The sequence below is a fragment of the Pelodiscus sinensis genome, chromosome 9 (assembly GCF_049634645.1).
Source record: "Pelodiscus sinensis isolate JC-2024 chromosome 9, ASM4963464v1, whole genome shotgun sequence".
NCBI classification, from domain to species: Eukaryota; Metazoa; Chordata; order Testudines; family Trionychidae; genus Pelodiscus; species Pelodiscus sinensis.
In genome coordinates, this window is record NC_134719.1 from 20,571,239 (window position 1) to 20,595,501 (window position 24,263).

The following is a 24,263-nucleotide window of genomic DNA, read 5'->3' on the forward strand; positions in this document are numbered from 1 at the left end:
AACGTGGCTGTTACTGTGTCCTCCCCCTTTTTCTCCCTTCTGCAAAGGATACCAGCATTGAGATTTGTTTCTTTCTTTCACAAAGGTCTCCACACCCCTTTTCTCACTCCCCACTTCTGCTTGAAGTTCCTTGAAGCTGTGGCTGAAAATCAGGAGCAGGTGACTCAAACTGATCACCTGAAAACTGAGGTTCACAAAATTAGTGGCCACTTTCGAAAACATAGTTATTAAGTAGGGAAGAGCAGGACCTTGTAAGGAAAAGAAACTTGATCTCGATGCAGCGGAGGAGCAGGAATAGAGGTATTCCCCGGGAAGGGAGAGATGTGTGTCACAAAATCCAGGAGACCTACAAATGAGTGTGGCGAGGGCTGTGTTCTTTATAAACTGTGTGCTTGTGTGGCCTGCAGGAGAGATTCAGATGCTGTCCAGCTGATTTGTAGAGTGTACACAGCTGGCAACATGTGCTCGGGTGCTTCTCCCCCCACGTTGATCCATTTTGCAGCTGCCCTTGCTGCCCTCCTGCTATCTGTGTGGGGAAAGAGGGGTAGAAGAGAGGGCTGATGTTAGGTTCAGAGAGTACTCCCCATGCCATTCTACTGCTTTTCTGCAGAGCAGGGGAGAGGGAACACAGCCTGGCTCAGAAGGACTCCAAGCTTCTGTGGTATGAGTTATGAACAGTGAGTGACTTGAGTACCTTTCTTAAAGAGACAATGCACTTTTTCTGAGATTTCTGCAGCATTTAGTTCATAGTCAGTGTTTGTGTCTCTCTCTCACTCTCTCACTTTCTCTGTCCCAATGCCTATGTACCCCATCTCTGCAGAGGAGAGGAGATAACAGGGCTCAGAAACAGTGCAGAAGAGCTTTCAGTGACTGTCTTAAAGAGACATGACATCTCAGAAACTTTCGTCAGCTGTAGCCACTACATACAGTCTGTTTGTCTTTGGCACGTAGAGTCTGCTGCTCTCTCATGCTCACACACACGCAGCCTGTCACACTCAGATTGTCACACACCCAACACCACAAAATGCTATCTGTGTTAAACACCCAGTCTATTACACATCCACTGTTACACTCACCCAGTGTGTCACATGCACACAATCTTTGTCACACCATTTGTCACCCACATACCTAGTCTGTCACACTGTCATGCACCCACACACAGTCTGCGTCACACACACGGTCTCACACAGTCTGTCACTCATACACAATCACATACACAGTCTCTTTGTCATGCACGCACATGCTGTCTGTCTCTTTTTCTCTCACTTTCTCTCTCTCTCCCTGCCAAAGTACTCCATCTCCACAGGACCAGGGGGGAGAGGCAACCTGGCTCAGGAACACAGGAGGAGAGCATTGCATGAATGTCTTGGGGTATGGCTAGACTGGGTGACGGGTCGGGATACTGGAGATATCCCAAAAAAACTGTGCTGCATCCAGGGAACCCATTTTCTCTTCTGCTTTTTTTGCGGAAGAGCAAACGTACTCTTTCAGAAGCCCAGTCTAGATGGGCCAAATTTCGGAAAAGCTTCTTCCAACAAAAGTATCAGAAAAAGATACGCAACATGCGGAGCACATTTTGCATATCTTTTTCTGATAGATCCTCACAGTCTAGACGCACCCTTTAGAGACAGCATATCTCCCAGAAACTTACCCAGTGCAGCCAACATAGACACATACTCTGTTTCACACACCCACATACACCACCTCTTTGTGTCACACACTCTCTCTGACTTGCACATCCTCACATACCCTGTTTGTCTGTGTGTGTCTATCTGTCTTACACGCATAAAGTCTCTTTCACACTCACCTCCTAACACATACTTGTAGTGTTGTTGTTGTTACTATGAAGTACTTCCTGCAATGCACATACATTCTCTGTAATTTTATTCTTTCAAAATGTGCTATTTTAGTTTTTTGACTATGCAGTTCATAGTTTTTATTTTGCTTTCACTTAAATGTATTGATTTTGAGTTGTGAGTTCTAAAATGAATAATCTGTCCTGGTTGGAGTAATTATTCATATGGCAACTTTTTAAACATGTATATTATACCTAGGATTTTGTTTCTACTGCTGGTGCACATTTGTATATGCCTTGGTGCATGTAACAAAATGTATTCAACACATGGATGGAAAAAATTAGAGGGAATATTGCTTGAGGGTGCAGGGGAAGAGGTATGTCCATATTACATGGCTACGTCTATACTGGCCACAATTTCCGGTAGGAATAAGAGATCCTCCGGAAAAGGGCTTTATTCCGGAGGATCGCGCCAGTCTAGACGCTTTTTTTCCGGCTTTTCCCCAAGCCGGAAAAAAAGCGGCAGACATGTTTATTTAAATCCGTGGGGGATATTTAAATCCCCCGCGGATTTCCCTATCCTGACTTACCTGATTTGCATCCCTTTTCCGGAAATTGTGGCCAGTGTAGACGTAGCCCATGAGTTTTCACTTGTAAGTGCCATGTCCCACCTGCTCCTTGTAGTAGTGTCACATGAGATGAGGCTTACTTCTAGTTTACTTAATACCAAAATGATTGTTAATTAAAACATAGATGATACTTAACTATACAACAATGGTCCTGTAGCACCTGAGGCTATGTCTAGACTACACCTCTCTGTCAACAGAGAGATCTAGATTAGGCACGTCGAATAAACCCTTTTTTGACAGATCCTGTAAACCTCATTTTTTGAGGAATATAGGATCTGTCAAAAAAGGGTTTATTTTTGACAGATCCGTGTCTAGACTGCTGGGGCTTTTTTTTCCCCAAAAAGATCCATTTAAAAAAAAGTAGTGGCCCTAGTTATGCTAATGAAGCATGGAATATTGAAATTCCCGTTTCATTAATAATTTCAATGTGCTTCATTTGCATCCCTCTGTCAACAGAGGGATGCAGTCTAGATGTAGCCTTAGAGTAACAAAAATATATAAATAGTATCAAGAGCTTTTGTGGGCACGATTCACCTCTTCAGATGACAAATATAGATAAAGGAGCACAGAGTTTGAAATATAAAGCAGAAAAAGAGGAGATAGAGGGAGGAGAAAGAAAGGGAAAAAACTGTCAAAGCATCTGTGCTAAATGAGACTAATAGAGCAGGATGTAAGTGCCTGATACTTAGCCTTTAATGTCATTTGGATGTTGAACATAATGGCCTACCCAGTTCATGTCTTTGTTCAGGCTGTGTGTGATAGAATCAAATTTGCATATGAAGCCTAGTTCCATAGAGTCTCTAATTGATTCCTGAAATTGTTTAGTAAGAGAATAGCCACCTTAAAATCCATTAATGAGTGCCTGGATAAGTTAAAATGTTCTCCAACAGGTTTCTGTGCGTTAGCATTTCAAATATCTGATTTATGTCCATTAATCCTTTGTCATAGAGATTGTCCAGTTTGGCCAATATACATGGCAGAGGGGCATTGCTGGTACTTGATGGCATATATCCATATGGTACTTGATGGCATACATCACATTAGTTGATGTACAGTTGTATGAGCCACTCATGTGGTGGTTTATAGGGTTAGGCCCTGTGATAATGACATGTGACCATGGATATAGAGAGTTCAGATCTGGTATAAGTCCATTTCTGCTGAGCCATGCATAGTTTTCACCACAAAATATCATGATTCATGGTCGCAAAAGTTGAGAAAATACAGAGGGGTAAGAGAGAGGTGACCACATATAGGGCCAGATTATCGGTGTAATTCAAAATAATTCAACTATAAAGTCAGAGGAGCTGATTTATACTAATTGAGAATCTATCCCATAATAAGATCCTATAGAGAGAATATGTGGAGTTTACTTTCCATGCCTGCTGGACCAGAACATGCAACAACCCTGGTATATGATTTTCACTGAGGGTACGTCTAGACTACCGCGTTTTGTCGACGGAAATTTTGTCAACAGAATCTGTCGACAAAACTTCCGTCGACAAAGAGCGTCCAGACACATTGAGTTCTGTCGACAAAGCAAGCTGTTTTGTCGACAGAACTCCGTAGTCTGGACGCAGTGTTACAGGCAATAACATAACTCAGCGGTAGTGTAGACGCTGGTATAGTTTTGTCGACAAAAGTCCACTTTTGTCGACAAAACTAGGTAGTCTAGACACACCCTGACTGTTTAAGTATGTGTAAGAGGGGCTTCAGAGCTATTCTACCATATCTTAAATATTTATAAAAAACATTCTCCAACACCCAACATACAAATGATACAACAGCAACAACAACATCAAAAAATATCCGGGACACTATTTTAAATGATTATTTCTTTAAATCATAAATAATCTTGAACCGGAATTTTTTTAGGTCACTGGAAATTTTGGATGTACAGAAGATCCAGGGTTAGCTTATAATATTGCATATGACATATGGATTAAGATCCAGTACTTCTATATGAAAAATTTGAAATAAATGTGAAAAACCCAAGATTGTGGGTAATTGAGCTAAATCTGATTCTAGAATGAGTGACATACCATACTCTGAAATGAGTTATAATTTAGATTATGTACTTTGTGTTTGCCTTTCTCATGTGCATTAAAAATTATACACAAATGGCCATTAATGCTAGAAAAGGAAAAAAATGTTTGATTACATAATCCATGTCTGTGTCAGTGAAGAATTATCCCCATATTGAATATTTACTAGTTTTTTGCCCAGTCTAATTTTTCATATGATTTTGAAAACTATAACATGAGGGAAGACTGAAAGAACTGGGCTTGTTTAGAAAAGAGAAGACTGAGAGGGGATATGATAGTGGTTTTCAAGGGTGTTATAAGGAGGAGGGAGAAAAATTGTTCTCCTTGACATCTGATGATAGGACAAGAAGAAATGGGCTTAAATGGCAGGAAGGGAGGTTTAGGTTGGACATCAGGAAAAACTTCCTGCCTGTCAGGGTGTTTAAACACTGGAATAAATTGCCTAGGACAGTTGTGGAATCTCCATCACTGGAGATATTTAAGAGCAGGTTAGATAGACACCTGTCAAGGATGATCTAGATGGTGCTTAGTCCTGCCATGAGGGCAGGGGACTGGACTTGATGACCTTTCAAGGTCCTTTCCTGTTCTAATGTTCTATAATTCTATGAAAACACTTCCATTTTAACAGTTAATATTAACTAAAATGCAATTCCATTATTATACATACAAGTTCAGCATCTAGCCTAGTTGAAACCTAAAATTTACTATTTGCTCTCACTTTCAGCCTTTACCTTTAGGCCAAAATCAGTCAATAGAAAATTTATTATTGGCACTGCCAAATGAGAAACCAGGTGCACTTTGCTTCCATTGGTGTTTATTTCAGCATCTTTCTCTTGCTCTTCACGTCTTCAGAAATTTTGAAATAGGTATTTGTTCTGACAGCTTGCATATGTTAATTTCATTCAGATGCACAATGCAAATGGGATCTGGCCTACTAAATACATGTTATGGACTAACTGCCTTCATGTCTCAATTAGGTCATTGTTTGGATAATGTGAATGCTCTGTTTTTATTCAGATATAGACACAACTCCCTTAATGTTTTGGAGCTGTCCGGGGCATAGATCGCAAGGAGTTCTTTCACTGTAGTCTCTATTGCTACTCTAAATTGACATGGATGTAAAAGAGAGTGGTTTAGAAGATGATAAAGTGTCATTTATTTTAATATTTTGCATGGATATACAGCTGTTTTCTCACTGTAGCAGTGTGACTGGTAATCAGTGGGGTACTTGACCTACTTTGCTGTACTTTTCAATAAAGTAACATACATACAATGGTTTAGAAGGCAGGTGATGGAAGCAATATTGGGAACATTGTTGCAAGCCCCACAACAGCCTGATTTATCTGTGGTTATGTTGAAATAATGCATCTAAAAACAAATGTTAGCAATATCAGCTTCAAATTTAGATACTGTACCAGTGTATCTGATTTCCAAATATAGTATAAATGAAAGAGCAGGTTAGTTTAAAAATTTTTGATTCATTGAAAAATAATAGGGCATGATTGTATAAATCCTTACTCACATGAGTAGTTCCATCTACTAAAGTGGACAGATTATTTATATAAGAAAGTGTTTTCAAGAGCTGGCTCTAGTGGTGTAATTTGGTAAAAATTAACTATCCTGACTAGAGCAAAATTTCACAAATGTGTGTATATAGTATTCATAATAATAATAACAATAATAGTATGAAACTCAGTCTTTTGCATTAACCAAGAATGTAGAAAGGCAGCTAACGTATCCAGTGTAAAGATTGTTTGCATACTAGCAGTTTTGTAACCAATTGTTTTGTATTGGTTTTTATCGTCTTGCTGAAAAGTGCAAAAAATAAACAGATTCAACCAGCTACAGCAGAAAGAAAAAAGTCAGGTTCTCTCTTGACCTCCAGAAAAAGTCATATGGGTTTACAATATATTTTAACCATAAACAATCAGAATTAAAACTACTATTCTGACTAGCCATAGCTACTTTTAATTAAGCTGATGATAATGAACCATAAAGTATGAAGTACAAAGCCTGCCACTGACTCTGTCAGAGACAGGGATTTATGGACACAGGATTTATGCAGACATATATAAATTCTCCTTCCTTTACTCTATATAAGGATGGAAAAATATACCCAAGGACATGCTTATTTCAAATTGCAAATGCATGTGAGAAGATTATATTATTAAACTCATATTGTCTTAGTAATAACACTAAATATTATCAAATATGGTGATGATTTTAGAAAACAGTAATTATTTTCTTTTCCTTTAGTGCAGTGTTTGGAGATGACAACCAAAAGGAAAATTATTGGCCGCCTGGTGCCATGTCGATGCTTCCGGGGTGAAGAAGAAATCATCTCAGTGCTAGATTACTCTCACTGCAGCCTACAGCAGGTGCCAAAGGAGGTTTTTAACTTTGAACGGACATTAGAAGAGCTTTATCTAGATGCCAATCAGATTGAAGATTTACCTAAGGTAAATACTGCTTTCTCTAATACAGAAATTGCAAATTGTGTTACTAAATGAGCATTTCAATTTTGAAAAGGGTATGTATACAAATACCACCTTCTTATATAACAGATTTTACTCTTATAATATGTTTTTATGGGATTTTTTTTGCTTGTTTATGTATTTTCTTCTATTAGCTCTACAGAGATAACATGGCTAAGAGAGATTGAGCTAGATTCTATTCCTTCCAGTACATAGTACAGAAAAGATAGATTGGGAGCATCTGTTTTCCCTTTTTAATGATATTAAGGGAACATTCAATGAAATAAAAATATGGACATTCAAAACTTATAAAGGGAAACACTTTCACGCAATGTCTCACTCAGCTATGAAACTCATTGCCACAGGAAGTCACTGAATCAAGAATTTAAGATTCCAAAAGGGATTGGATATTTGTTTGCATCTAGAACATCCAGAGTTGTCATGACTAATAACAATACCATTTTGGAAAGGATATTAAACATTATGTTTCAAGGATTAAACAAATCTTTAACCATTAACGATCAGTCAGCAACCTATGTTGGGGACAAATTATATCACATCTGCTTACTGTAGGGTTCTTACACCTTCATGGGAAACATCTTATTCTTGGGCTTGTCAGAGGCTTGATGCTGAGCTAGATGGACCCTGGATCTGATCTAATCTACCAATTCTGCCACATCGACATAATTGTTTATTAAAACCAAAATATTTAAATCTGTTCAATAATTTTGTGCATCAAATTTTGGGACTGAGATGCTTTCTATCTGACTGTCACCTAGTTGGGCCACTGGCAGTATATCATTATTTGGACACTATTATTTTATCTGCATTTTTATGAAAATATTTTTAATCAATGCATTTTATAAGGTTATTGTGGAATTGCAGTGAATCAGCCCCATAGCAAATATAGGAGATAGTATGGCAGTTATCTTACATGTGTCATTATGGATGACAAAATGTGAACAAGCAAAAGAGAATTAAAAAATCATCTACTGGATTCTTGTTGCTATATCAGTCTCCAGAAACCCATCAGAATCAGAACACAAGCTGAGAGGATATATTAACTTTGGAAAACTAATTAATGATAGCAAATGAAAGGCATGGAAGTTCTCAACATTTTTAATGATGAGCTCAAGTGATGAGGAGAGGCCACATTTAACAACCCGAAAGAAGAGTTTACAGACAAGCTTTCATGGCCACAATACTTTTTCATCCCACTGAGCAGTCTATTAAATAGGATAAAAATGCGAAAAGTCAATATCAAGAATAGAGGGAAGGAAGAGAGACCTGTTAACTGATCTGATTTGAAGAGTTTTTTTGCACTCTGAACTGGCTACTAGCAATAATATCTGTCAATCATGGATGTCAAGAGTGGTCCAGAATACTGGAGAAATGCTAACATAGTACAGGCAGTCCCCGGGTTACGTACAAGATAGGGACTGTAGGTTTGTTCTTAAGTTGAATTTGTATGTAAGTCGGAACTGGTACATATTGTAGGGGAAACACTAGCCAAACATTTCTCCAGAGCTCAGTTTTATTCTCCCACACCTCACTTCCCTCAGTCCTTTATTCTCAAGCTGAGGTGTCTGCTGAAAAAAGCCGCTCCGCGTCTCCCTGGTCTGCTGGGGGGAAGCAGCTAGCGCGTTGTTGCCTCACCCCGTTTGTAAGTAGGGATCCGATGCAAGTCGGATCCATGTAACCCAGGGACTGCCTGTACCAATCTTTTAAAAAGAGAAGCTAGAGAACTATATTCCCATTAGCCTAACCTCAATACTTGGAAAACTACAAAATCAATATATAAAATATTCAATTTGCAAATACCAGCATGATTTCCTCCTTTGACAGGGTGGCTGCTTTGGTGGACGGGGAATTCAAAGTAAACATAATATACTTGGAGTTCCTAGCAAGGCTTTTGACACAGCCCCGTGCAACGTTCTGATAAGTAAGCTGGATAAATGAGGGCTACATAGTTGGTTGAATTACATAGTGGATAATAGTTGGGTAAACAACTGCAAACAAAAAGTAGCTATTAATGGAATGATGTCAGATTGGAAAGAAGTTTCAGGTAGGGCTCCATATGGATCTGTTCTGGTACCATTGTTAATATCCTTATTAATTACCTGAATATAGGAATAGAGGGAGCATACCGATCCAATTTACAGATGATAAGAAATCTAGAGAGGGATTCAAACATTTTGGAAGACAGAGCTAAAATTCAGAGGAATCTTGATAAATTGGGGTATGTCTACACTAACCCCCTAGTTCGAACTATGGAGGCTAATGTAGGCATTCGAAGTTGCAAATGAAGCCCGGGATTTAAATATCCCAGACTTTATTTGCATGTTCCTATCCAGTTGCCATTTTTAAATTCCCCTAGTCCGAAGTAACTGCCCGCGGCTACACGCAGCAGTGAAATGGTAATTCGAACTAAGTACTTAGTTCGAATTAACTGTTACTCCTCATGGACTGGACGGGAACATGCAAATAAAGCCCGGGATATTTAAATCCCGGGTTTCATTTGCAACTTCGAATGCCTACATTAGCCTCCCTAGTTGGCACTGGGGGGTAGTGTAGACATGCCCTTGGAGAACTGGACTATAGACAACTAAATGAAATTCAACAAAGACAAATGCAAGGTTCTAGAGTTAGGGAAGCAAAACCAAATGCACAAATACAGAATGGGAGATAACTGGCTTAGCAGCAGTATTCCCAAAAAGGATCTGAGAATTGTTATGGATTACAACCTCAACACGAGTCAACAATGTAATGCTGTTGTAAAAAAGAAAATGCATTTTTAGCTTGAATTAACATGGGGATAAAGTGAAAATTACAGGCTCGACTAGTACTGCTCGACTCATCACTCGTTAGGCCTCAGCTGGGGCACTGTGTCCAATTTTGGTCACCACTGTATAGAAAGAGTGTAACAAAAGTGGAAAGTCAAGTGACAAAGATGATCCAAGGGATGGAATGCACACCATATGAATAAAGACTGCAAGAAGTTGATATGTTTAGTTTGGAAAAAAGGAGATTAAGCGGGGAACATGATAGTGATCTTCAAATACTTGAAAGACTGCCATAAAAAAGATGGAGAAAAGTTGTTCTCTTTTGCCACAGAGGGCAGAACTAGAGCTGATGGGCTCACACTACACATAGCAGATTTAGATTAAATGTCAGGAAAAACTTCATAGAATCATAGAACACGAAGGACCTCTAGAGGTCATTAAGTGCAGTCCCCTACCCCCATGCCAATCATAATCTAGATCATCCCTGATAAATGTTTATCTAACCTGATCTTAAATATCTCCAATGATAGAGATTCCACAACCTCCCTAGGCAATTTATGACAGTTTTTAACCATCTTTAACCAATTAAGAAGTTTTTACTAATGTCCACCCTAAACTTCCCTTGCTGTAATTTAAGCACATTGTTTCTTGTCCTATCATCAGAGATAAAGGAGGACAATTTTTCTTCATCCTTCTTGTAACATTCTTTTAGGTACTTGAAAGCTGCTTTTAGTCCCCTCTCAGTCTTCTCTTTTCCAAACTAAACAGACCCAGTTCTTTCAGTCTTCCCTGATAGGTCATGTTTTCTAGACCTTGAATCATTTTTGTTGCTCTTCCCTGGACCCTTTCCAGTTTCTCCACATCTTTCTTGAAATGTGGTGCCCAAAATTGGCACAATACTCCAATTGAGGCATAAGCAGCGCAGAGTAGAGCAGAAGAATTACTTCTTGTGTCTTTCTCACAACACTCCTGTTAATGAATCCCAGAATCAAGTTTGCTTTTTTTGCAAGTGTCATATTTAGCTTGTGATCCGCTATGACCCCTAGATCCCTTTCTGCAGTACTCCTTCCTAGACAGACATTTCCTATTTTGTGTTGTGTGAAATTGATTGTTTTTTCCTAAGTGGAGTACTTTGCATTTGTCCTTATTAAACTTAGAATTCATAATTGTAAGGACAATAGGACAATGGAACAGACTGCCTAGGGAGGTCATGGAAGCTCTTTACTGTAAATTTTCAAAAGGAGGCTGGATAGCTATCTGTCTTCATTGGTTTAGACACAACAACTCCTACATCCTGATAGGAGTTTTTCTATAAATTAAAAATATATATATAAAGAAATAATTTAGCTTCACTGTAATGTCCTCACTAACTTTAATTATTTCCTTTATTGTCTAACAATCCAGCAGAATGTGCCAATTGTTGTGCTGTCTTTGTGCCAATTTCGGATAGTCATCTGTTTGGCTTGAAAGACTTCTTAGAATTGCCCTTCTGAAATTTTCTGCTTCCCAGTTTTTCTGTAGGGCATCCATTCTTTCTAGGATTCTGGAACATTTCGCTCAGGTAGTCTTCATGATGAATATACAGCTTTTAATTTTCTCACTTTTCACCCTAATGTCCTGGAATTACTGTTGTAAATGGGAATATATTTTCACAAGTCCTTTGCTTCTTCAGGGAAAGACTGGCAGAACTTATAAACAACACCTGGAAACCCCCATGGGGCTACATTTATTATAATTCAATGTTTTGTTTCCTGTTCCTTTACAACCATTCTGATGTTTTCATAAGTTTGTACTTTAGTTTGGAAATATCAGTCTTATGCTAAAAAACATTCAGTGTCAAGTAACTTTCCCAATCAATACTAAAATATGTAGTTGTCAAAGACAAACTATATTCTTGGTGTTTTTTTCCTCTCTCTTTTGGATCTGGGGAACCTGGGAGCTCATACAAAATGAGTGGGGGGTATAAGTCAGCTTGTCACTGTGGAGAGAGTTTGCTTAAAGGTTTTGACTGGGTGACATTAAATTGTAGTAGATGAAAAAGCCTAAAATAGGGCAGCTACATCAAAAGCATAAGGTGATTCAGTGAAGTCTTTGTACAAAATGTAGTTGAACAGGCTGACATCCTCTGTATGTACATAGTGAAATGGAAAGGGACATAACACTATGTTGTTTCTTCAGTAAAACTGGGATGTAACTTATCTAAATGTGCTTTTTTTTCTGCAAGAACATTTTCTTCATTGTATTGCATAAGAAATAGGTTGAGGAGAAATCCTGAAACCTATGTATGAAATAGTTTTTAGTTCTATGTATGAAAGAATTTCTAGTCTCTTAGAAAAATGCAGGCCTGAAAATACTTCATCTTAATAAAAGTCCAAGGGACTAGCAATTGCCCACTTCCAGGTCATTCTGTGGCCTTTTCTTTAGATATTTGTTTATTCTTCAATGCAAACAAAAAAAAAACCTGGAACAATGATACAATGATCCTGTTTTTCAATTCATATTGTGGGCTCCTCAGGCCACCGTTAACTTGATACATTGGACCTTTTTGCACACCCTGGAGTCTGCACAGCCTTCTGTTGCAGCTACAAGAGAGTGCACTCTCAGACCTCATCTGGTCCAAGCTGCTCTCAGGGATCCAGGGCTCACCATTTTGTCCTGTGACTGATAATCATCAGTCCTAATCTCTGAATTATGTGCAGGTGGGATAGATAATTCTCTGTACTTGCCTGGGCTTCCTTCTAGAACAGGGGATCCTGCTCCATGTTGACACAGGCCCTTAAAGAGCAGATTGTCTTGTTACAAGGTGAAATGTATGTGATAAATGAAAGATGCATTTGAAATGTTAGAGATGTTTTCCATTTCAAAGGTTATGTCATCTTTGTTTGTTTTTTTAAAGCACATAGTGGATTAGTGAAGCTAAAAACTGCACTGAAATTAATATTATAAGTACACTTGATTAACCCATGAAATTATGCAATCTTATCACTGTTTAATAAGGTGAGGAGGGCCTTAGTGGAGTACAGCTCATGTACATAAATGTGTACACATTATAAATTACCTGCAAAGTTCCTCTGCATTGTTTCATCTGGGTTATATCATTATTTTAGCAGGGAGAGTTGGATAGTTTGTAAATTTGCCCAGCAATGAACTCTATTTGTACTTCTGAAAAAAAATGGAAAGTGCTATTTCTTTGTCATCCAGGCATTTAATTTCCCCATTCCATTAACCAATCCATTTTATGTCTACTTAATTTATGTCTATATCTGTAGAGTCTGAAATATAATATTTTAACCTTACTGTAGCTGCACTAAGAGCCCTCAAGATCTATTTGCATGAAACCAAGAATTTAGAATTATATGATTATATATAAAATCCAGTGTGTAACCAAAATCATAGCATCATTAGCCTCACTTATTAGTTTCCTACCTTAAAAGGAATAAAAACATTCTTCAAATATGTTAAGGGCTGTTACAAAGAGGACAGTGATCACTTGTTTTCCGTCTCCACTGAAGTTAGGACAAGAAGTAATTGGCTTATTCTGCACCAAAAAAGATTTAGGTTATATATTAAGAAAAACTTTCTAACTATAGGATAGCTAAACAATAGAGTAGGCTCCAAATGCAGATGGTGGAATCCCAGTTCTTTTAAAAATAGTTGTTAAAAAATTACTGTCAGGGATGGTCTAGGTATACTTGATCCTGTCTTACTGCAGGGGGCTGTACTAGATGACCTCCCAGTGTCCTTTCCAGCCCTACATGTATGTGAGTCTCTGATTCTATATGGATATATTGTCTGATAATTAAGTTTGAGTCCTAATATCAAGGTGACAAATGTCTTAAAATTCAATAAGGCTTTAAAATAGTTGTTAGAGTAATCTGTGACTGTTCCAATTTATTCCCACTCTTGCATTATTGCTGCTATTACTTATAATTTCTTTCTGAGATTGTTACATTGTAGAATTATTCCAGAAGAAATAATTTTCCTAATGGAAATTAGTTTTTATTAGGCTTCTTTATTCACCAGTCCAAATGTCCAGTCTTTGTTCAGTGGCTCTCTTTGTTCAAAGCTCTAACCCTTTTTTCTACTCTCTCTCTCTCTCTATATATATATAAGTTTTTTTCCCCTGCGGCATGACAGAATGACATCATATGTCATCTGCGTCCATAGGCTCTGCCCTCACATGAGTTCCCTGCCCCTGACACTGTTGGGGAACCGGCAAAGCCTCCTGGTAGCCAGCCTGGGCAGATTCCACCTGCCAGAGGTCCTGCCTACCCATCTCTGGACGCAGCCTTTAGGGCGTCCTGGTCCCTGTCCCCCACACTGAGACTCCGCACCCCCATCCCACTCCTCCTCCCTCTCCCAGGGCCAGACACCCTGCATCTAGCCTGCTGCTGTCCCCTCTCCTGCTCCTGTCCTCTCCCCTGGCCAGACACCCTACCCTTAGCCTGCTCTTGCCCCCTCTCCTGCTCCTGTCCTCACCTCTGGCCAAACACCGTATCCTCAGTCTGCCTCTGCACTCTACCTCCCACCCAGACGTCACACACTCAGCCCCTCCTTCACCCCATCTCCCCCACATCTCTATCCCACTCACTGGCAGCCCTATCCCAGACACTAAATCCCTTATTTTTGCCCCACCACAGAGTCTAGGGGGCCCACAAAATCCACTAACCCTGGAATTCCAGAAGAGTTAATCTGGCCTGAAGCCTTGAACCTCAGACCTCCCCCTACCCACGGCGCTAGAGCATCAAGGTGTTTAATGGAGGCTACATGAGGGAGTGAGGGTTGGAAGGTTTTGGAAGGGCTTTTTTTCCTTCTCAATTGTGTGATCCCCAGTTGATTTTTCTGTAGGTCAGTGGCCCCTGACACAAAATGGGTTCCCCACTCCTGCCATAAATAAAGACAATGTTGACATCTTTTTGTGTTGGACATAATATTTTACCTGTGGCACAGATAAAAGGAGAGGCCACAATCTGGCTGCAGCAGACAGAGGGGGGTTGGTGAGCATAGTGAGCACAGCCCCCTAGTTTCGGTAATGCTAGTTCACCCTCTATCAGATGTGTTGGTTGTTGATATAACAGATAACAGTTTGTGTATTTTATAATATTACTAATATAATGAGAAAGAGAAAAGGGGATGATGTTATGGTAGGATATCTGCTATTTTTACTAAAAGCACAAACACAAGACCTGGTAGAGCAAAGGCGGACTGTAATTACAGAGTCTGGGTTATATAAAAAGACAAATTTCCCAGTACCTCCCTGTAATACATTGAGACAACTTTTTGTTTCTGAAAATTTAACGGGGGCAGCCATTTTGGATTGATTCTAACCAACAGAGCAGAATTGATTGTGAATCTAAAGCTGGAAGGCAGTTTGGGTGAAAATGATCATGAAATGATAGATTTCATAGTTCTAAGGAAAGAAAGAAGTGAGAACAGAATAATGACAATGAACTGAAAAAAAGCAGACAAACTCAAAGAATGGGTCAGTGAGTTCCTCTAGGAAGAAAATCCAAGGGAAAAAGGAGTTCAGCAGAGCTGGCAGTTTCTCAAGGAAACAATATTAAAGACACAATAGCATACTATATCAGGGCAAAGAAAATTTTGAAAGAACAATAGGCCAGTATGGCAACATCAGGAGCACTTTAATTATCTGAAAATCAAAAAAAGAATCCTACAAAAAGTAGAACTATAGGCAAATTATTAAAGAGGAGTAGAAAAGTATAGCACCATCATGTAGGGGAAAAAATCAGAAAGGGCACAATATAGGATACAGCTATGAAGAAATATACAAGGACATAAGAAGGGCTTGACTACACTAGGAAATTATTTCAAAATAGGTACATTTGAAATGATATCTCCCAAAATAACAAAATCGAATAGCGTGTTCCCACTAGGGAGAGCCTCGAAATTAATGCAAGGCAGGCACCATTATTGTGGCTGCAATGCCTTGACTTAGAGCCCCAGGAAGCACTGGAGAGTAATTACTTCAAATTACTCTGGGGAGTAGTTATTTCAAAATAACAGCAGTGGTGCATCCTCACTAATGCTATTTTGAAATAATTTAGAAATAAGCATTATTCCCCGAGGAACGCAGGAGTACAGATTTTGAAATAACCAGCCCCTTATTTCAAAATAATTACCTTGGTAGTGTGAATGCTCTGCTTATTTCAAAATAAGGGGGGTTATTTTGAAATAACTCCCTAATGTAGACTAGGGTGAAGAGATTCAATGAACACGTCCGAAAAGATGATGGAACATGCAGGCCTATTTCTTAGTGGGGAAGGAAAGCTAATAATAAATAATAATGAGAAAGTGTTTAATGCCTAACGCTTCAGTCCTCACTAAAAAGTTAAATTGAGACCAGATTTTTAACACAGTTAATGTTAACAACAAAGACAAAGGAACACAACCCAAAAACAGGGAAGAAATAGGTTTAAGAACATTTAGGTAAGTTAGATGTATTCTAGTTGGCAGAGTCTGGTGAAATTCATAGGGTAGTTAAGGAGATAGCAGAAGCGATATCAGGATCATTAGCAATTATCTTTTGAGAAATCATTAGGAACAGGTGAGGTCCTGGAGAAGGGGTAAACACAGTACCTATTTTTAAAAAGTGGAACAAAGGGGACTTGGAGAATTACAGGTTAGTCGTCTTAACTTTGATCCATGGAAAAATATTGAAACAAATTATTAAACGACTAGTTTGTAAACACCTACAGGACATGCATCTGACGAAGTGGGTCTTTGCCCACGAAAGCTTATGCTCCTACACTTCAGTTAGTCTATAAGGTGCCACAGGACTCCTCGCCGCTTTTGCAGATTCAGACTAACACGGCTACCCCTCTGATACTTTACAGGATAATAGTGTTCTAAGGAATAGTCAGCATAGATTTGTAAGAACAAATCATGCAAACCCAACCTTATGTCCTTTCTTGACAGGATTACAGGCCTAGTAGATAGGGAGGAAGTAATGGACATCATCTGTCTTCATTTTAGTAAGGCTTTTGACATAGCCCAACAAGCCATTCTTGTTAACTAAGGAAGAAAATATTGGTCTAGATGAAATTCCTTGAAGGTGGGTGCACAACTCAAAGAGTAGTTGTCGTAGGGCAAATCCAAAATGGGATATAACTGACTAAATAGTAATACTACTGAAAAGACTCTGGGGGTTTTAGTGGATCTCAAATTAAATATGAGCCTACAGTGCAAAGCAGTTGCAAAAGAGCTAATATTATTGTGAGTATAGAGCATGTAAAACATGAGGGGGTAACTGACTTACTCTACTTGGCACTGTTGAGACCTCAGTTAAAGTAATGTGTTCTGTACTAGATGCCACAGTTTAAGGAAAAATTAAACTAATTGGAGAGAGTAATAAAAGATTAAAATAGTCTTAGAAAACCCTAATCTGAGAGAAAATGTTTAAAAAATGGCATGCTTACTACTGAGAAAAAAAGACTTTAGGGAGACCTGATAGTCTTCGTTTCTGAAGAGGTGTTATAAGACTACTCCTGGGAGAATTCACCACAAATTAAAAATTATGTGCACAGTATTTTAAAATTCTGAAAAATTCTGCAAATTTTATTTGTCAAAATAACACTATAATCACACCAGTTTTGATTATTTTGGTAATTTATTTAAAAATACTTGTCAGCAAGACCCTACTCTCCTAGGCCTGGTCTATACTAGACCAGGCAGAATGGTTTAAGGTACACAACTCCAGCTAAGAAAAGCTGTGGTGGCACTCGCACAGTAGGAGGCCAATGGGAGCACACACTCCTGTCAGCTTCTCTTACTCCTCACAGAAAAAGGAATACCGGATGTGAATGGGGGCTGTCCTCAGCATTTGATTTATGGGCCTACTTTAGACCCAATAAATTGAACACTAGAAAATCAACCTCCAGAGCAGTGTTCCCTCTAAGCTGTGTGGTGATTAATCAGCCCCGCCCAGTCAGTCAGCTCCATGTACAGAACCCCGAGTCTGAGACTGAGTGGGGCTGATTAATCACTTGTGAAGCTGTGCTGTCAGGCAACTTAGAGGGAACACTGCTCCAGAGGGTCAATCTTGCTAGTGTAGATATGCCCCTAGAGTCCAGGAACTCAGAAGGAGAAACAGCCTGATGCTGGGTCCTGTGTTTTCACAGAGTTTCTTGCACACCCCTACCTCCTTCCTCTCTAGGGCATACTAGTAATTGCAGCTGCTGAGAACCCTCCAGTTCCCTCTCCCTTCCATTGGCCTTGACTTCTATGTGCAAGGTGGCAATCTGGTGGGTCCAGTACCCCATAATGGCAGCCAATATCTCTGAAACCCTTTTTGTGTGAGGGGAAAAAAGGAAATTCATCACACCCAACATTAATTTCTGCAACATTCTTCATTGTGCAGTGGTGCAGAATTCCACAAGGAGTATAAGAGGACAGTGATCAATTGTTCCCCACTGAAGTTAAGACAAGAAGTAATGAGCTTAATCAGCAGTAAGGAAGATTTAGGCTTGCTATTAGGAAAAGCTTTCTAACTAAAAGTGTAGTTAGAAATATGCTTTCAAGTGAATTTATGGAATCTTTTTTAAGAACAGGTTGGATAAATACCTGTCAAAGATGGTCTAAATTTACTTGGTCCTGCCTCCGTGCAAAAGGCAGGACTTCATGAGTTTTCAGTGAGGTCCCTTCTAGCCCTACATTTGTATGATTTAGTGAAAATACCATAGCTTACTAGTGTATAGATGTCGAAAACCTCTAGTGGATAGAAATTGTGCATAAGGATCTATATTTATATGACTCCATTGTACTCTCTAGAAGTGGGGCAGTTCTTACAAAACACAGAATGCTGCGATGCTGATTATGATCTGCATTCTGAAAGAGTAGTTTTCTGTAATAGTATTATTGACAAATACAATGTTCTCCTGAGAACACCAGTGATTACAAAATTGCACAAATAGGTTTGGGAGCAGGGGTAAACAATAAATTTCCTAAATCCTAGCTTTGCAATTTTTTTAGGAGTACATTTGCTTAATTTTGTTATGAAGATGTCCCTCTACATAGCGTGACAGACCTAAACCAGCAGCCTGCCATATTCTAATCGAAGGCTGGTATACAGGGTGCTGGATAAATGGCTTTCTCTTCCCCAAGTAAATTCTGAGAGACTGCTGTCTGAAATGAAGGCAGGCAGACACCTGGTGCTAGTTGATGACGTGTCTGCCAGAGAGCATGCTAATTAATTAAACACCTGTAGCCAGTTAAAGCCAGTGGGGTTGTTTTAAAAGGTTTCCCTCAGGTCAGGAGAGGAGGAAGACAAAGAGTGATGGACTGGAAGGTATGAGTGTGTTCTGGACTGGAAAGGAGGAAGTGTAGGACTGGAAGGTGTGTGTGTGTTGGGGGGGAGGTGCTGAGGACTGGCTAGCAAGTACTAGGGGAAGGGCACTTGGAGGGATTGTTTAAAGAAGTGGCCCAGGGAAAAAGCTGCCAGAGTGGAAGCAAACACAATCCCTGTCTGTTGCTGCTGCCTTAGTATCTCTGGGCTGAAACCTAGAGTAGTGGGTGGGCCTGGATTCCCCCCAGGCCTTCCCCACACCAACATAGAGACTGCCCTGAAAGGGGAGATCAAGACTATAGAGAGGGTTTCACCCCAAAACCATGAACTAGCAGCTTGTGGTAAGTATGGCTCAGTAAGCTGTGGACTGTGCCTCTTGTAAAGAGAAAGAAGCTGTGTGAAGGGCCATACAAGCCTCTGAGGCTAATACTGTCCTCTAGTAGTGCAAGACCCCTGGGGCACAACTGGCACTTTGCCACAATAGGTATGGTATTTTTGTGATAAACATAAAAACAATTCTTAGGATAATGCCTTAGTTGAAAGGAAAAAGAGAAGACTTAACAGCAAAAGCCTCAGTCCAGTACTTACAGAAAGTCTAGAAAAAGCTTTTCATTTAAAAAAAACCCTCTTCTTCCCTATTTGTTGGAAATTCAAGGTGGTCATTGTCCTATATGTTTAATTCTGCCCATATTCTATTCATGTCATTCTCATTAAAGTTAAAGCTGGTTTTGAACTTCCAGATAGAGAGAGAAAGTAGACCGCCTTGAAAAGCAACGGAATATTCTTGTTAGTAAAAGTCTCAGATGTAAAATTTACTTTAACTGACTTACCTAGTCCTTGTTAGCTTTTGAGGATAATTTGTGAGATAGTTCCCTGCTACCCAGTTTTTATTTTTTATTTGCTCAGTTTGATAATCAAATCAATCTCTAGTCTCAAATAGATTTTTGAATACAAATTGAAACATAATTTGGATATGAAACTTTTTGTAACAGAGATATCAAAGCTGTTTTGAATACACCATTAATTTCTGAAGAGTCATGAAGATTCTTCCAAAGGAGAGTAAGCTCTTTTTGGAATCTATAGACTCATGCGAGACCACTGGGTAAACTTGTTTTCTAATTATATTCACGTGACTACAGATTAGGTGGACCTCCCTGGTCTGGAACCCTGGGGACCTGACCAGTCCCAGATGAGGGATTTTGTGGGACCAGGGAAATAATTTCTGCCGCCCCCCCCCCCCCCCCCCCCCCGCCACTGACTCCCCTATCCCTGGTCTCAGGGCTGGCCCACAACATTTTGGCACCTGAGGCGGGGAGCTCAAATGATACTGTACTAGCCCTCACTGTACTAGCAGCAGACACGATTTTCTACACTCTGGGTCCTAGTTGTGCTCCCTCCCCCTCGTCAGCCTATGGTGGCTGCCGCCTCAGTTTGCCTCATAATAAGGCCAGCCCTGCCTGGCCTGGCCCACTGGCCTCCAAGCTTTCAAGCCAGTTCCCTGGGTGCTTCCAGTTCCCTGGATTAAGCACCTGCACACTACAAGATAAGATATAGGCAGTCTGCATCATAGGTAGATGGGAAGAGATCATTTTGCAGATATCTGAAGGGTGGCGGTCCTGGAGATATCAGTGTATTAATACTTCAGCCAGTCAGGATCAGTGTTTCCTCTAAGATTTTCTATCCATGAGCAGAGTGAGTTTTGTCTTGTGCACCAGTATTGAGTTTATGTGCACTTATACAGATGTGTGCCACTGTGTCATCCAAGTTATTAACAAATATTTTATATATATTTTTTAAATGTTATGTAAGAGAATACTAAAACAAGGGATAATTAATAAGGTGCACCACTTTAAATGTTTATTTAATATGAAGTCAAATAAAAAGAAAATGAATACTGCAAAATTTTCAGGAGCGAACTTCCTCTATTTATAGCTGTACCCCAATTGGGGTACATTCTCCTCAATTAAATCTGGCTCTCCTTTCAGGGAGCTATGTTCATTGGCCTTTCAGACTAACATTTCTGACCTTCTGTAGGATATACTCTCAATTGCACAACTAAACAACAGCTTATTGAATATTTCTCTCAATTCACATTGGCTGTGTCTACACTGGGCCACTTATTCCGGAAAATCAGCCGCTTTTCCAGAATAAGCTGCGAGCTATCTACACTGGCCCTTGAATTTCCGGAAAAGCAACAATGCTCTACTGTACAAAATCAGCCGCTATTCCGGAAAAACTATTCTGCTCCCGCTCGGGCATAAGTCCTTATTCCAGAACACTGTTCCGGAAAAGGGCCAGTATAGACAGCCCAGTAGTCTTTTCCAGAATAAAGCCCCGATCGCGAAAATGGCAATCGGGGCTCTTTTCCGGAAAAGCGCGTCTACATTGGCCACAGACGCTTTTCCGGAAAAAGGGCTTTTCCAGAAAAGCAGCCTGCCAATGTAGATGCTCCTTTTCCGGAAAAACTGAAAACGGAATAGTATTCCGTTTTAAGCAGTTTCAGAAATTCATGCCAGCGTAGACACAGACTACGTGTCTCAGGAGTATGTTTTATTTTGGATCAGAGGTGAAATCAATACAGCATAATTCTAGACAGTTCTTTTTACTTATTACAGATAAATAGATAACTTAGAAAATGTAGTTACAGTACATGGAATGCTTGGTCTGCACAACAAACATAAATTAGAACTAAAACTTTCTGATGAACCAAGTGCAGATTTCCATTAATTGTCTGATTTGATCAACTCATAAGCATTCTTCAAAGCTTGAATGTCTATTAATAAAAATAGGGTATAAGAAAGGTGACAAATAATATTCTTTGCTTTTTGCCAGAATGCACAGGCAATTGACTGTATTATTTCAAGTTATTAACTCAACTACAAGAGTTATTATTTTTCCTCCAAGTAAAGAATTGTGTATTTGCCTGGAAAGGTTATGAAAGGAATTTGTGTAAAGCTAAGTACATGCTGGATGGGAGTTTTAATGAATTTCTAGTAGATTTAAATAGAGAGGTGGTCTAGTTGACAGGATAGTCAACCAGTCGCTTTTCAACCCCCCCTCCCCCTTGCTGCCTCTATGAGGGTATGTCTACGCTAGCTTGTTAGTTGGAGCTAGGTAGGCAAATGAGGGCAACCGGAGTTGCAAATGAAGCCTGGGATTTAAATATCCCGGGCTTCATTTGCATGTTCCCGGGCGCCACCATTTTTAAATCCCCCCCTTAGTCCGAACTAACTGCCCGCGTCTAGACGTGGCAGTTAAACGTTAATTCGAACTAACTCCTTAGTTCGAATTAACTGTTACTACTTATTCCACGAGGAGTAACAGTTAATTCGAACTAAGGAATTAGTTCGAATTAATGTTTAACTGCCGCGTCTAGCCGCAGGCAGTTAGTTCAAACTAAGGGGGATTTAAAAATGATGGCACCCGGGAACATGCAAATGAAGCCCGGGATATTTAAATCCCAGGCTTCATTTGCAACTCCGGTTGCCCTCATTTGCCTACGTAGCTCGAACTAACGAGCTAGTGTAGACATACCCTCAGAGAGAGGCAGCAAGGGAATGGAAAAGAGGGGGTATTTCAAAGAGGCAGCACTGCTTGAAGTCTGGGATCAGACCCTAGGCTCCAAGCAGGGCTGCTGCTTTGAAAAATCGTGTGCAGCCTGGGGCCAGCTGGGATGTCCTCAGGCTGCACATGGTGTTTCAAAGTGGCAGCCCGAGATCAGCTGGGGACTCCTGGGCTCCTTGGGTGCTGCCACTTTGAATTGCTGCGGGGAGCCTGGCGTCAGACTGCACGTGATGTTTCAAAGGGGCAGTGCTGCGTAGAGCCCAGGATCAGCTGGGGACTCCCCAGCTGACCCCAAGCTCCATGTGGCACTTCTTTGAAATGACGCGGGGAGCCTGGCATCAGGCTTCTCACAGCATTTCAAAGTGGCAATGCCACGTGGAGTCCGGAGTCAGTTTTCAGCTGACCCCAGCCCAACGTGGCACTTTCACTTTTGAAGTGTAGCAACAGCTCTAGCAACAGCAAAATGCATGGACTATTTGACTAGTCAATTACCCGATACATAACATCCTTAGGTTTACATAAAGAAATCAAGCAGACAAGTAAATAAAGGATATTTAAAGCCTGTTCTGAAACACCTTGAAGTTAATGAGAATTTTCAATTAACTTCACTGGACTTTGGTTCTGGTTCTTAATGCTGTTATTTTAGATAAATAGTTTTGAAGTACATTATTTAACTAAAAAGACTGATGTATTGTAGTATTTACCTCATTTATGTCCTCTAACAAAGACATTCAAAGTATAGTAACACTCCAGTGGTCCAGCATCCAATGGTCCAACACACCTGATGGCCCAGCACCATCTGGAACCCAGAAGTGCTCTGGGCAGCCAGACAATTGGAGCTGCTCTGCCCCTGGCTTCCCCGATTCAGCTGCTGCTGACACTGACCAGCAGCTGACTCGGGGAAGCCGGGGGCAGAGCAGCTGGGGTGTTGCCTGGTTGGTTCCGTAGCGCTGCCCCTCGGCGCTGCGGAACCAACCCGGCAGCACCCCAGCTGCTCTGCTCCAGACTTCCCCAAGTCAGCCGCTGTTGAAACTGACCAGTGGCTGACTCCATGAAGTCTGGGGCAGAGCAGCTGGGGTGCTGCCGGGTTGGTTCCGTAGCACCGAGGGGCGCATCCCTCCCCCACTCTACCCCAGACCGCTCATAGCCCCCCTTTCTGATGGTCCGGCATATTTGATAATCTGACACCCTCTGGGTCATAAAGGTGCTGGATTATAGGAAGTTTACTGTATTCAGATAAAAATATTTTCTCTTCATTTTTGCATATTTAAAAACAAAAGAACTGATGAAGGTCCTTGTAGGGCAAGAACTTTCATGATCCTCTTTTATACAAAATAGATATCAAGTAACATTTCTATACATTATGCAACCATTTACCTTGGTGATTCTGAGTAGCAGACAACTGCTATCTCATCATTCACTCCATGTTCTTAGTTACAAAGCCTCCTGTTGAACAAGTGTGCATTTTGTGTATGAATGCAATAAGCACAATTGTTTCAAACGAACACTAGTTACAGAGATGTTTTAATTAATTCAATCAGATTAAAAAAACCCAAATTTATTTTTGTTCTATAGTTATTACTGTGCTATTAAAACTCTATTTTTCATACCATAAGGTCTGTCTGGATCACAAAAACAGTAAAAGCTGCCAGACAGAAAGGGGGGTGTTTGAATT

The 24,263-nt window shown here is 40.1% G+C and overlaps 1 protein-coding gene across 2 annotated transcripts in view; it reads left to right on the forward strand.

Moving 5' to 3' along the window:
- Positions 1 to 24,263, forward strand: part of LRRC7 (leucine rich repeat containing 7) — a 399,545-nt gene that overhangs the window by 126,175 nt on the left and 249,107 nt on the right. For both annotated transcript variants that reach the window (XM_075936231.1, XM_075936230.1), the window contains exon 3: positions 6,723 to 6,925. In XM_075936231.1, coding sequence (XP_075792346.1) covers positions 6,723 to 6,925 — 203 coding nt within the window. The remainder of the gene's footprint in view (positions 1 to 6,722; positions 6,926 to 24,263) is intronic.